Here is a 15650-nt window from a genome sequence, read left to right as displayed (position 1 = left end):
TCTTAAGAAAAATGTTGGTAGGAAACTTGTGTAAGATCTCCGGGGACTTATACCTGCAGATGAAACACAAGCTGCAAATGAACCATTAAAGCACCAACTGGATATTTTTGGAATGGTGAATGGTATCTGTATTGGTCAGGTTCACTTGCGTATAATTGTGTATGATCTAGCCAGGTTGGACAAACACTTCTTCTTGGGAGCCCCAAAATAAATCATTATTGAACAGCAAACCCTGTGCTTGGTGCCCATTCACCCTACAGCATCAATACATCCCAATTACTCAATGGATGCATCCTTCAAGTTCATTCCTTTCAGTAAATTTACCAGAACTTCCAATTTTACTTCTCAATCCTATCGAGGGTCCAAAATTAGGGTCTTATGTACCTACAAAGGTTTTCGAGTCCTGACACCCTGCTTCATCAATAAATCCCAACAACCCAATGGATGCCCCCTTGAAGTTCATACACTGTCCACTCCTTTCTTTAAACATACCAGACCTTCCAATGGCACTTCTCTATCCTATCGAGGATCCAAAATGAGTGTCTTATGGTTCTATAAAGGTTATCGATCCGAGCCCTGACACCCTGCTTCATCAATGCAAACCAACAACCCAATGGATGCCCCCTTGAAGTTCGTACACCGTCCACTCCTTTCAGTAAACATACCAGACCTTCCAATGGTACTTCTCTATCCTATCAAGGATCCAAAATGAGTGTCTTATGGTTCTATAAAGGTTATCGATCCGAGCCCTGACACCCTGCTTCATCAATCCAATCCAACAACCCAATGGATGCCCCCTTGAAGTTCGTACACCGTCCACTCCTTTCAGTAAACATACCAGACCTTCCAATGGCACTTCTCTATCCTATCAAGGATCCAAAATGAGTGTCTTATCTACTTACAAAGGTTATCGAGCCCTCCCTAAATCATAAATTTTTTGCTCATGTAGACACTAGCAAACAATCAATAAGAAATTTTTAATTCTCACCATTAACGAACCAATTTTTTTTATTACACAGGTGGCCGTGAAGGTTATCGATAAGAAGAAAGCCAAGAAGGACACCTATGTCACCAAGAACTTGCGTCGGGAGGGTCAAATCCAACAGATGATTCGACACCCCAACATTGCGCAACTGCTCGATATCTTGGAGACGGAGAACAGCTATTATTTAGTGATGGAGCTGTGTTGTGGAGGAAACCTCATGCATAAAATTTACGAGAAGAAAAGACTGGAAGAGCACGAGGCAAGAAAATACATCCGGCAACTGATTCAGGCCGTTGAACATCTGCACCGTGCTGGAGTCGTTCACAGGTGACTACAAGCTTTCTTGAGCTTAGTGTTGTATTTATGTATCTCTAATTCCTCTGATGTTGGGATTTTATAGTTGAGGCGGCCATATTGTGGGCTTAGTCTGTATACAAGACAATGTAGAAACCGATTTCCTTTTTGCTACTGTCAGCTCAATGCCAATCATATAAAGCCAACTGGTTGACTGCCTAACACCCACAGCTCTATGAGTTTGCCAGGCATAAGTGTTCAATATCCCTGTAGCTCCACCACAGGTGAAATTAAGCATTACACAATGTCCATTCATAGACTGGTGTGGTTAAACTGATTTCCTCTTTGCTACTGTCAACACAATGCCAGTTGTATGAAACAAGCTGGTCGCAAAGGGTACACGACCTAGCAAGCACTCCTCTATATAAGGCTATCATGCAGTGCAACTGTAGCCTAACACTAGAACAAGGGTTACCAAAATATGGATGCTTCATCCCAAATAACAGCACCACACCTGGTCTACAGGTTGTGCGTGGTATATCAGGTAAGCTTAACACACTTCAAACCAAGCTACCAAATTTTAGGAGGAAAGTAGCAATTTTTAGTATTGTTTTCGGTCTGAATTGGAGACTAGGAAGATGGTTGATATTGAGACCATAGTTATTATCCCTAAAACTAGAGTCTCAGAATGTCGTTGTCCTTGGCTAGAGCTTTTGGGGACATTGTTGTGTGGAACTGGTCTACCACAGTACCAGAGCAGCCTCTGCTGGACCCGACTCTAACAAAATAATGGTCCAACAAAAGCCACCATGGTATTTTTCCTAAGGGTTGTCGGAGAGTGGGCCCCCAGAATCTGTTGGTCCAACAAAAGCCACCATGATATTTTACCTAACAGTCGTCGGAGAGTGGGCCCCCAGAATCTGTTGACCCCAAGGAGCCTCAGCTCGACACTTGTCAGTAGACGAGCCCAACGAAGGATCCTTTTCTGGGTCAGTCTGACCCTAGAGTCATAGCTGGTTTAGGTCTTTGTGTGTATATTATATCATTAGTAGTAGTCAGTGACGTACCTTATGGGCAAGGGCGTTTCCATTATTAAGGTCTTGAGTAGCCAGGACTTTGCGGGTCAGATGTGCATGCCAATTGCTGGAGGATTGACACATGTTTACTCGGCGCCGCTCTATTTATAGGTGGCCACAATGGCAAATAATTGATCCCAGATTAGAAGCCATTCGATATGTTTCTGTTCTTGTTTACGCCATCATTTACTGTGATAAAAGGAGTTTGCGCTCAGAAAACAGCCCATTTATTTACGACAGCAGCCTTGAAAATGGCACAGGACAATTTTAGTTGTCGGAAACGTTTGCGGCTCCCCTCTGCAGATTTCTCTCAATGAATGAATGAGTCACCCGTATTGTTAGCAGAAAGATCACAACTTTGTGTGAAGTTTCCATTATTCATAAATTTAAGCTGGAAAAAAAAAAATACATAAAAAAAAACTGCATGAAAGACAGGAGATATAAATACAAAGGGAGAGCAGTCACGACAAGGCGAGGATTTACCTGGCTCCATTGTGAAGAGGATGAAGTTATAAATAGGATCAGGCAGAAGGGGCTTTATGAAGGAATATTCTAGGGGAAAGGAAATGCGCCACGCGTTCTGAATGCATCTCTAAACTCCGCTCTACAACGGCAGGGTCCCGACCTCAATTTTCTGAGCCACAATGAGAAATATTCTATTTTATTAAGTTGTTTTACTTCCAAAAATAAGAATCGCAAGTAAATGCAAATCTTTGAGTCGTCTTCATCAGTATGTCTTTATAGAATGGGAGGAAATCCATGCAAACACAGAGAGAACATACAAACTCCTTGCAGATATTGTTCCTGGTGGGATTCGAACCCAGGACTGCAGTGCTAACCACTGAGCCACCATGTTGCCCCTCTTTGAGTCGTCCTTGTGTGTCGAAATGTTACAAATTCAATTTAGTTGTTTCTTAAAGGAACACTCCAGGTTAAACTAATGCCTAAGTGGAGGGTCCTCAGGGGCGGGGCATGACACAACAATTCTAAGAGTACAAAAAAGAGAAGCTAGTCCTGCTTCACCCTCGCTGACTCTAGACATCTCACAATTTATTAAGAGTGGCGTTTCTTACGATAGTTTTAAGAAATTCCCCCACTGGCAGCGGCCTGTGTGCCAAAAATAAAATCTGCACCACTGAGGAGCTGGCATAGATTTCTGGGAGAAGTCATGCCAGTTTCTGGGATGAGTTATAGTAAATTTGTTGGGTTTAAGCCCAACTTGGTAGAAGCAGTCGATGCTTTGAAGCCTATTGTGTCCAAGCTATAAACCAATATTAAAAGCTGCCTTAAAGGGATTCTACTATTAAAACCTTTTTTTATGTGGATAAGATGTCGGAATAGCCTTTAGAAAGGCTATTCGTCTCTTACCTTTAGACGTGGTCTCCGGTGCGCCGTTCCTTAGAAATACTGGTTTCTACCGGTATACAAATGAGTTCTCTCGCAGCGATGGGGGCGGGCTCCAGCACTCAAACAGCAATGGGGGCGTCCCCACCGCTGCCAGAGAAGTGTCTCCAGCACAGCCTCCTTCTTCATCCGCAGTATCATCTTCAATGTCTTCTTCCGGCGCAGACTCGTAACTTCTAGGCGATGGGCCTTGAGCAGAGCAGCCTGCGCAAGTGCACAGGACACGGGAAAATGGCCGCTAACAATACTGTGCAAGCGCCCATTTTCCCGTGGCCTGTGCACCTGCGCAGTCTGCTCTGCTCAAGGCCCAACGCCTAGAAGTTACGAGCCTGCGGCGGAAGAAGACATTGAAGATGACGCTGCGGACGAAGAAGGAGGCGGTGCTGAAGACAATTCTCTGGCAGCGGTGGGGACGCCCCCATCGCTGTTTGAACGCTGGGGCCGCCCCTATTGCTGCAAGAGAACTCATTTGCACTTTCTATTCTACCACATTACTAGATCTCTCCTTGCAGTTGTAGAAACCATTGTGGTATGCCTCCAGAGCCTGGGCGCACACAGATCTAGTCCTACACACAGATGACAGCAGGATACAATTGAATCCAGCCTAGGCAATCCTCTGTGAGCTATAAAACATTGGCTCCATTCTGATACTACATTGTAGCAGTTCTAGAATAGGACAGAGGGATGTGTGCCGCTGATTTATCTAGCTCACAGAGGTTTGCCATTGCCTGGTCTGGAAACACCCTTTAAGAAGTAATTCAATACATGGCGCGTGCCATTGTCTGCCTTGCCTGGTGGAGCTGGGATGAAGGGAACCCCAATCACTTGACTGGGACCCAACCTATCAAGCATTTTTGGCTTATCCAGTAGGTGAACGTAGAAATTACTGAACCAAAGAAGAATATGAAATAAATATGGAAGCCAAAGCGTAAATAAGAGGCCAGGAAGAAAAATGGAAATTGTTCATTGGGTATAAATAGAAAATCCTTTTATAAAGAGTTTCGTCAAGGAGCCACAGAGGCGTGTAAGCCTCGTCCACGTGATGACCAGCCGCCCGCAGGCAGCATCATATATAATAGTAAGTGACATGCGCATCTTCTCTGTGCAATTACTGGCCCATCCCTGAGCCTTGTCCTCTGGAGCATTAGCAGTAGATGAGCGCTCTTCGCTTTGCTCTCCATAAAATGTATTGCACAGAGTGGGAAACATTGGGAGACTTCATTCTAGGACATGACAAATTACCACCAGAAGCCAGAACTACATAGCACCCCTAAATCACATGGGACAGTATAAGCTTGTGTTTCCCATGCCGGTTTACACCACCTATGATTAAGGGGTTTCCCAATCTGCTATTGAACACAAACTCTTTAAAGGACTTTTTCCAGCAATCTATGCAGAATACAGTCAGCCATAAATTGCATTTTGCTGACGAATTTGCAAGGCAATGGCAATTGAAGTTGGAATTACTCCAAGCGATTCCAATTATAAGGCTATATTAGAGAAGTACTAATTAGACAGTCTCTTAATGGTGTTTTCTGGTCTAGAAAATCCATTTTTAAGTACCCCATTAGTGCACTCTGAGCTAATAGAGAGGAATGCTCAATTTGGGACCTCTATCAGCTTACCAGCCACCTTTATCTCTGAAGGACCCACTATGTTGGTGTATTGCATTAACAGTCTATAAGTTAAAGGCACCATGTAATACTTCATTTCTCCTGTGGTGGCACTGCAGGGGAATCGAACACCTGCAACAAGGTTGTCTCACCAATTACAACTGATTGTGACAATATAATGCAATACAAAGAAGCTTTATTGGCACGTCCAGATATGTTGCATTGCCAAAGCAAGTAGATTGGGCAGGGGAGTTTGGTGGGGGAGCAGGTGTAGATTGGGTGGATGGATGGGTGGGTGGGTGGTTTGGGGTATAATAGTCCTTGGGGTCTCATCGTTCTCCTCGTTTGGTGGCAGGTGGACACGTAGTGGGTGAATGGGAGAATGGGTGGATGATGTGAGGTATGATAGTCCTTGGGGTCTCATCTTCCCCTCAGTTGGTGGCAGGTGGACACATATTGGGCAGAGATCTCCACAGTGGACTCCTCTTCTCCTAGTAGGATATAGAGTTTCCTCTTCTCCTCTGCAAATGTGAAATCTGGGATTTGGGTAGAGAGTCTTTGGAAGTAGGCGGCTGAGTATTTGGTGCAGTGTAGTAGGAAGTGGGCCTTGTCTTCTAGGGCCCCCTGGGCACAGTGTTGGCAATCTACCGATGCAAATCAGAGAAACCCTTTGTCTTGTGTAGGCAAATGGCACCATGTAATACTTATTTTCCCCTGTGGTGGCACTGCAGGGAAATTGCACACTTGCTACCAGATTGCCTTAGCCTGATCGTGACGATCAGCCGATCCAAATCAGACAAACCCCTTAATATTCAAGTGAGCCTACAACGACCACCCTGATCATGACTAGTTTCTCTCATACTTTTATGCCTTGATAAGAGTGATTTATAATCCGACATTAACCCCTGCAGGATTGCTGCTTCTCCTGACATGGTCATTAATTGTTATCTTTCCCGCAGAGACTTGAAGATTGAAAATCTGTTACTAGATGAGAACAACAACATCAAGCTTATCGGTATGTAAATTCTGTAATGAGCGTCCCATTAACATTGTATTCCTCCGTTTACACTTGATCTGTCCAAGCAGAGATTACAAGTTGTCTCAATGGAGTCTCTGTACTTCTATTGTACTCCACTTCCTCTTCTTCCCGTTCCTGCCAAACTCGCTGCTGACTGTGCAGTTAGTTGCCTGTGAAGTTCTGCGCCCCGTCATTAATTTGTTGATGTAGCTTCGAGTGACACATTAGCGCATGGGAATTTAGTTTTTTTTCCCTAAAATTGAAGAATTTTGTTATATTAAAAGTGCAAAAGAAATTCATTATACAGTGAATTCCTTTTAATCTAGAAGCCAACAATCCAGAAGTTTATCATCTAGAACGTGTTTCCAGAAAAAAATTACTATTGACTTTTATGGTTTTTTTCCATGGACATTCAATCATTTGGATTATCTGGTCGTCCATCATTTATTAGGAGATTAAGACTGGATTAAATCAGGGCAAATATCGGGGATCAGGTAGCCAATGTGGGCAAAAACACTACTGGTGACAAGTTTTGGGGGTATTTTTCCATGGAGGTCTATGAAAATTAAGACTGGATTAGATCAGGCCAAATATCAGGGATCAGGTAGCCAGAATTGCTAATGGTGCCAACTTTTTGGTAATTTTTTCATTGACGTCTGTAGACATTTTTAATAACGTATTGAAAAATTTCCTTAAAATTTTAGCACAGAGAATGGATTTAGGATTTCAATGTTAGTGGGAATTTACCCACAAATTTCCTCCCATCATGCCTATGCATGGACAGACATATTGTATTCCATTTACCTTGGGTAGTGTCTTCTTCAGGCAATGCTCAGCACGACTTTGACCTTATCTAGAATGAGAACATATGTGATGTCTGCCTGGTTGCATTTGGTTATATTCATATAACGTATGTGTTTTTTGCAGATTTTGGATTGAGCAACTGTGCTGGAATCCTGGGTTATACGGACCCCTTCAGTACACAGTGTGGAAGTCCTGCCTATGCTGCTCCAGAACTTCTGGCAAGGAAGAAATATGGGCCCAAAGTGGACGTCTGGTCTATGTAGGTATTTTTGGCTTTGCGTAGATTGATATTTCTTTCTTGGAGTGATAGGGCCGATGAGCCAACGATCATGTTTGTTTCTAAGTTATCATACAAATTTTACAAATAATAAGTATCTACTTATGGAAAAATCTAGTAGTGAGATACTAGAGGGCAAATACGTAACCTTAGGGCCCCATACCAAAGTTTGGACACGTGTACCTTAAATGGTATTGTGCTGCCCTGGGGCATGATAAGGAGACATGCCATACAACATTACCATATTCGACACCAAGCTTAGCACTTGGAATGTAGATAAGACACATCTCCAGACCTTTGACAATGCTGTTGACCTTTAGCTTGTATAGATGTCCTTCACCAAAAGTTAGCTTTCCATGACAAGTTGGATGTTGGCAATGAGCAACCCAGCTGTCCAGCTCCGTCTGCCCCACAAATGACAGCTAGCAGCACCACAAAACTTCTGTTTTTGTTTTAACAACTTGTGGTTTGTTGTTTGATGTGAGAACACACAGAACAGAGAAACACATGGCCAACAAATGGGGCCGGGGTGTGCCGTGACTGCTGACACCAGGCAATGAGACGTGTAGGGAGACTCACAGTATGTCCATAGACCTGAACGTCCACCTTCTCTGAGATCTGAGATTTTTGGAGTATTTGAGAGAGTACATTATATGAGATTTGGATGGAATTATCTTTTTTTTTATCTACAATGATCAACCATCTTACTGTTAGACCTCTGCTTTATGTTTTGCCACCATTCAAAAATATCCGGCCCAAAATTCTCTATGTAGGTTGAATATCTTTACATAAGCACCTTCTTAATATCCACCTAGTATACTTAGTTTGTTTTATATCTTATGACATGAAATTACTTCTTACCTATTCATGTTAATGGCTGTATTGGACAAATATGTATCTCCATGGTGACAGACTACAAACAACCTATGCGTAGTCTGACCCTGCAGGCGTTCTTCCTTTGTTTCTTGTATGGGTGTTATCTAGACGTGGGTATGGCTTCAGGGTCAGACCACCCAGAGTTTGTAGTCACCATGAAGACGCATAGATTTGCATGGTGCTCTTTGTATGAAACTTTGAAGTTGTTATCTTTTAACTCTCACCAGTTCTCTCATTGTAAAGGGATTCTACCATTAGATTCCTTTTTTTCAGGCCTACCACGTCGGAATAGCCTTAAAGGGATTCTACCATTAAAACAACTTTTTTTTTAATTACCCCGTCAGAATAGCCTTAAGAAAGGCTATTCGTCTCCTACCTTTAGATGTGGTCTCTGTCGCGCCGTTCCTTAGAAATACCGGTACTTACCGGTATGCTAATGAGGTCTCGGCAGCAATGGGGGCGTCCTTCTTCTTCATCTGCCTCCTCCCCTTGTCTGTCGTCTTCTTTCTTCGTCATGTCTGACGCCTGCGCAGCCGGCTCTGATAGCCAGACCCTGTTAGAGCCGACTGCGCATGCTCAGTAATGTCTGTACAGCCCTCCGACATGCAAGTGAACTCATCCAGGCGTCGGAGGGCTGTACGGGCCTTACTGAGCATGCGCAGTCGGCTCTAACAGGGTCTCAGAGCCGACTGCGCAGGCGTCAGACATGACGGAGAAAGAAGACGACAGACAAGGGGAGGAGGCAGATGAAGAAGAAGGACGCCCCCATTGCTGTACCGGTATTTCTAAGGAACGGCGCGACGGAGACCACATCTAAAGGTAGGAGACGAATAGCCTTTCTTAAGGCTATTCCGACGGGGTAATTAGAAAAAAAGTTGCTTTAATGGTAGAATCCCTTTAAGAAAGGCTATTCTTCCCCTACCCTTAGATGTCTTCTCCACACCGCCGTTCCAGCGATATTCCCGGTTTTCACCGTATGCAAATGAGTCTCCAGACAGCACTGGGTGCCGAACTGACAATCGTGTAAGAGGCCACAGGAAAATGGCCGTCGCACATGCGCAGCCAGGGCTTTTGGTTGAAGAGGCTGTCGCGAGAAGAAGATGGAGGGCGTCGTTGGAGAGTCTGCAGACAGCACAGAGGACGCCCCAGTGCTGTCTGGAGACTTATTTGCATACGTTGAAAACCAGGAATATCACCGGAATGGCCGCATGGAGAAGACATCTAAAGGTAGGGGAAGAATAGCCTTTCTTAAGGCTATTGTGACGTGGTAGGCCTGAAAAAAAGGATTCTAATGATAGAATCCCTTTAATGTCAAAGTCATGGACAACACGCAGTGTATATAGCTATCCTTCTTTCCCAGTCCTCACCAACATGTTCACTATTTTTGTTTTTCCAGTGGAGTTAACATGTACGCCATGCTGACTGGCACGCTGCCATTCACAGTGGAGCCCTTTAGCTTGCGAGCTTTGTATCAGAAGATGGTAGACAAAGCCATGAATCCTTTGCCCTCCCACCTCTCTCCTGGTAAGTAGTTCGGCGTCTCAGAGGCCTTTCATAAGCCAGTGCCAAGGAGCCCTCACATGTTGCTCCACACTTCCAGTGACTAAAGCTCGCTTGTTTCCCAGGCCAATTTCAAGAGCACTTTCCATAATGTCTTTATTACTACAAGAAGGGAAAATTAGCCCGCATGAAATTTCAGTATTTTTTTGTGAAAATGCCTGCAGTGCCTGTTCTACAAAGCCGCTAGATTGTGAGCCGAGACTTTCAACATGGATTTTCAAATTATCCCCCCTCCCCCCCTCCGCACATATAGAAAGGGTCTGATTTTGTCTATTCGCATTTCTGTTGTTGTAGATTCAGTTTTTGTAATTTATTCTGAACGGCCAAAGGCGACGTAAATAATTATGTAAATGTAAAATTACTAAGAAATTAAATCATGTTTGTTATGAATATTTTAGGATGGGCGTTTCTTTTTAGAATGTCGTCATAATTGGATTTATTCCAAAAACAGTTTAGATTTCGTGTGACCTGGTATGTTGTAGGGGTTTTCTTATTATAGACAACTGTTAATAGGGTCCATACAGTAGCGATAATGTGGCGATCAGCTGATCGCTGCAGGTCTGGCTCTTATTAGCTGTTCATTTCCCCTGCAGTGGCCACTATAGGTGAAATGGAGTATTACACATTACCATTCAAGGCCATGCTGGGTTCCGCTGACAAACTCTCTTTATACAGCCTACTACACAGATATTTCTCCATAATATAGGGTGTAGAACTTTCTGTAACACAACCATTTTGCTTTTCAGCTGCTATTAACTTCCTTCGGTCTCTGCTGGAACCAGATCCATTGAAAAGACCAAACATCCAGCAAGCACTGGCAAATCGATGGTTAAACGACAACTATCACGGAAAAGTAGCTCATACATATCCAAACAGGTAGATCCGACAAATTTTTATTTTTTTACATAGAATTGCATAATCTGGGGCTCTATGAGTAGCAAAGTCTATAGCTGAACTGGTCAACAAAGGATCCTATAACCTGTGATGTCTCTTTATATTTGTATGGACTTTATACTCTGTCTACGCTTTATTTGCCATATAATGCTCTGGCCTTTAGGTCAATGCCACCTTATCGGTTTGCACACTTGGGACAGTATACACTGCTATTGTTCCTTATGTTGGTTATGATGCTAGCTAAGCCCAAGTGCTTTAGAGCATATAGCTAGCCCTTAGACCATACACTAGACTTGTCAGTGGACCCCAGTGGGTTTCCTCGGAATATCTAATGTCTATGAGCATTGTTGGACTGTCCCCTAACTGTGACTTTTAGGGCGATGCAACAAGTTGGATTGCAATATATTTTGTCATGGGTCAACCCCACTGCGGGATTAGCTAGGATAAGTTCACACGGCGGAAAGTGAAGAGGATAACTTTACGCCGCCAGCATTTTCACGCGGCTAGCCACGATGGGATGAGGATGCAGCAGATGAATGGGTCAGGAGGGAGTCTAGAGCTGTGGACACCGCGGCTGACTCAGGTGCACATTCATATTGGTTTAACCTTGGCAATATCTTCCAATTTCGTCCGTTCCGACAGATGACGTTGGAGGCAAGGAAATTGGGCATGGGGGTGTTTTACATGACCTATCCTTTGTTCTCAGGGGAGGGGTGTCTGGCATTGGCTTACTATCTTATACAGACAGGGGGCAGGAAAATCTGTTATCTGAGCAAGCATTCATGGCCATCTAATGAAGGTGTTTGGCCACCTTTTTAGGATTGGGACACATTACAGTTGCAGCCACGCGCTAGTTGCATTGCGTTCCCCACTGGTGACCCCAGTTCTCTTCTCTTTATGTTCTAAAGTCCTTTATTTCATTACTGAATTGTTCGATAGAAATAAGCCTGAATGGAATGAGCGCTCATAAATTGCCGTGGTGTAATGTAAAGCTCGGCACGTACGCATAGACAATCACTTCATCGTTCTACATCTCTCTGATCAATGAGCCGAATCAGGAAAAGACTAATTTAGCTCCAGAAGCGTTCATTAGAAACTCCTCTTCTAAACATGTGAATGGTTTTGACGTGCGGGAAAACTTTGCTTATTTAATGAAGTAGCTTTGGCTTCGGAGGTAATGGAGGTGAAATTAACCATTCGTGCATCGTGAGTCAAGATATTGCAGTAGATATACTGAGTGCCCTATGTAAAAATACAGATAATATCTTGCAATATTAATATGAGATATATCAACAGACAAAACCAGTTCTGTAATACGAGATATAACCTGCGCCTAGGTGGGGCACTGTTTGTGTAAGATTCTGTACTAATTTTGTACAGATGGTTGCAGAATCGATCATATCACAAGTATGTTAAATTTCACCAGTGATTGCATAAATGTACTATGTAATTGTTCACTGGTGGCCACATGCATGTAGGGTGTTGGCTACATATGGCTGTGGCTATGTGAACATGCACCCATACCTGCTTCGACTTCTGCAACACCAACCTGGCAGTCCCCAGAGGGGGTGTAGGTACTGACTCCCAAGGGAGATGCCTAATACTATAGTCACAGGAGGTCACATGGACAAGGAGGGTGGTGTCGAATTTAAAAGTCCCAGGAGGGGGCGTAGGTACTGACAAATGAGGGTGGTGCCTAATACTATAGTCACAGGGGGGTCACGTGGATGGGGGGTGGTGCCTGATGCAGTACTCCCAGGAAGGGGCATAGGTACTGACAAATGAGGGTGGTGCCTAATACTATAGTCACAGGGGGTTACGTGGATGGGGGGTGGTACCTAATGCTGCACACCCAGGAAGGGGCATAGGTACTGACTACCGAGGGTGGTGCCTAATACTAAGGTCATAGGAGGTCACATGGACAAAGGGGTTGGTGCCTAATACTAAAAGTCACAGGAAGGGGAATAGGAACAGGGGATAGCGCCTAGTACTAACAGTCATAGGAGGTCATGTGGACACAGGATGGCGCCTAATACTATTAGGGTACATTCACATGGAGCAAAATGGCGCTGAATTTGGTGTGGAATCCGCGTCAAATTCAGCGCTGAAAAACAAGCCACCCGTTGACTTCAATGGGTTCCTTTTTCTGCTATCAATGGGAGGCTTTTTTCAGCACTGAATCTGACACGGATTCCACACCAAATTCAGCGCCATTTTCCTCTGTGTGAATGCACCCTTAGTCACAGGAAGTCATGTGGCCACAAGCGGGGGTTCCTAATACTAATACTCATAGGAGGTGGGCATGAACATAGTGAGTGGTGCTTAATACGAAAAGCACCATGTGCAATCGCTACTTCTCCACCATCTCTAGCGATGTCATCTAGCCCAAAATTCAAAGTGATAACACCTCCAAGTGATAACTCCCCATCCCTACTGTGAACAGTAAGCGCTTCTGTGTCCTGAGACAAAAGACTAAATCCCCCCTTTGATCCATTGATACCCAGCTTGTCATCAGCGGCTCAGCTAATGCTATTTACCTACAAACAAAGCTGGAACAATTGGCCATTGCTATTGCTCACCTAGCCCAGCGTGCTCCCCCTACGTGCCATAGAAGCTATTTATGGAGAAAGTCAGGGGCGAAACGCTACTCCTTTAATTGCTGCATAAACTGGATCAGCGGGGGTCCGTCATGCCTCATAGATATTTTCCAGAGCAAGCGATGTTTTATGATATTGAGGTTTATTAAGCACCCGGGACCCCTCCAGCGCCATTTATATACCAATTAAAAGCTACAGCAACGCTATTTTATTTTTGAGGAGGGGATCACCGCACCTTCTGCAGAATACTTAAAGGGCATTTCCTTCTAAAACCAACCCTTTGTCCACTACAGGGGGAATATAGCATTACATTACATGCCAGCTATGTAAGTCGATGGCGTGTACGGACAGGGAATGTTATTGGGAGCTCCTTTAATAGAAGAAGGCAATAGTTACTGGGGATTTTGTGATTTTATGTGGATGAGTTGTATAACCCCATGCAGGGTCCAGTATGGAGAAGTGTTGGATATCACGCATGCGGTATTGGTCAGGATCACATCTGCTTTGTAAAGAGATTAGTCCTAATGAGGGAGCCATAGGTCATGAGAAGTCGCCTTGAGGCAGTAAATGGATAGACATTACTACTGAAGACAAATTGACTTTCCAAGAAGGTCCCTTTAATTATTTTATGGTTCACAAGGATCACGTCTTATCTCTTCTTAAATTTGTGGCATCTGGAAAGAACTGCTTCCCGGATGGACAGGGGCCTTAGGGCACGATCTACATGGGTGTTCTCTCTCTTCTACACCATCGAACACGCTAATACGCTCAGTATCGGAAACTCGTAAAAATTGTGAGTGTAAATAGAGAATACGTTTCCTAATGTCCAGTGTCTTTCTTTCTTTCAGGATACATCTTGAAGACTTGAGTCAGAGCGTGATCCGTCACATGTCGGAGAAGCTTGGATACAAACACAGTGATGTCATCAACGTCATCCTCTCCAACCGCGCGTGTCATACCCTTGCCGTTTACTTCCTACTAAATCGGAAGCTGGAGCATTACTTAATCACGATGAGGGTATGCTTGTCTTGGCTGGAAGGATGGGGGATTTCTTTGGAGGAGGTGGGGGATTACATAGGGGATGGCTTAGAGGCCATGGTTATGTGTTATCTGTCTAACAATGTCCAGCGCCCTGAACTAAACATCTGTTCTTTCTCATACTAGAAACCCGACATCAACGACAACGTTTGCCACAAGAACCAGATCCATCCATTAGAAAAATACAAGTCAAATAAGAATTCCTACGAGGTGAGTTCCAAGATTGTCTTCAATTTCCTAGAAATTTGTTATCAATAGATTTTGTCCTTTAAGGAACATCGTAGAAAAATGTCGGATATCCCTCTGATTGGTTGAGCAGTGACACCCGCAGCAATCTGTTATATATAGGGGTTGTCACAGCTTGGGCCTGGTGATCAGCTGACTGTCATTGGTCTGGTTGGTATAACCCGTGACTGGGAAAATATGGGGAATTAATGGCAATTTCGATGGATGTGTAGTAATCCTTGAAGCCATGGAGTCCTGCTCTGTATTGGGCCCCAAGTGGGGCCATGCTGAAAAACAAGTGCCTCCCATTGGAAACAATTGGAAGTAGATTTTGGTTGGAATTTCGAGCAGATTTTGAGGCCAAATCCGCATTAAAATCAGGTTTAAATTCCTCTGTGTGATCCAGCTCTATCCCTGGGGATGAGGGGCTAGAATGAGGAGTCTGCATGTATTCTGAATGGTTCCCAAACATCCTTGACGGTAGCAACAGAAGGATCGGGCATGTTAAAATCTAGCAGCCCATTCCTTCTCTAGGATCGGTGGAAAATTGGGTTGCCCCACACGTTAGATGGTTGCCAGTGCTGACAAAATGGGTGGACTTGGCCGACCTTATTGTAATATCTATGTAGCTCAACTAAGAATGAAGCTATGCCATCTTTGTGATACTATAAAGTCCCAAACCTGGGTTTTTTACAACTCCCTTCAGGAATGTGTTGCGTTTCGAGAGCTGCGGTTTGGGTGGTCCATTGCCCCCCATTAGATTTACCATCTAGCAGACCTATAAATAAGGTGCACCCTCTGATGGTGCAGGAGATATAAAGACCATTACTGAATATTCCAGTTTTTGTAAATCTCCTACAATAGTGTTACAGTGACCGGGTAACACATCTAGAAGGCATGTGGCGGATCATGTGTCATACGTGTGGCCAGAATATATACTAAGTAAGCGGGCAATGAAGGCGTTAGTGTATAGGACGCTGGCTTGTGTA

The 15650-nt window shown here is 44.0% G+C and overlaps 1 protein-coding gene across 1 annotated transcript in view; it reads left to right on the top strand.

Moving 5' to 3' along the window:
* The window catches only part of HUNK (hormonally up-regulated Neu-associated kinase), a 63165-nt gene that overhangs the window by 42464 nt on the left and 5051 nt on the right, over positions 1 to 15650 (top strand). Inside the window, exons 3-9 of the mRNA XM_075263477.1 lie at positions 1020 to 1312; positions 6332 to 6387; positions 7318 to 7453; positions 9744 to 9871; positions 10654 to 10783; positions 14247 to 14415; positions 14563 to 14646. Coding sequence (XP_075119578.1) covers positions 1020 to 1312; positions 6332 to 6387; positions 7318 to 7453; positions 9744 to 9871; positions 10654 to 10783; positions 14247 to 14415; positions 14563 to 14646 — 996 coding nt within the window. The remainder of the gene's footprint in view (positions 1 to 1019; positions 1313 to 6331; positions 6388 to 7317; positions 7454 to 9743; positions 9872 to 10653; positions 10784 to 14246; positions 14416 to 14562; positions 14647 to 15650) is intronic.

This window comes from Leptodactylus fuscus, chromosome 2, assembly GCF_031893055.1.
Source record: "Leptodactylus fuscus isolate aLepFus1 chromosome 2, aLepFus1.hap2, whole genome shotgun sequence".
Classification (NCBI taxonomy): Eukaryota; Metazoa; Chordata; class Amphibia; order Anura; family Leptodactylidae; genus Leptodactylus; species Leptodactylus fuscus.
This window is presented reverse-complemented; position numbering and strand designations above follow the sequence as displayed.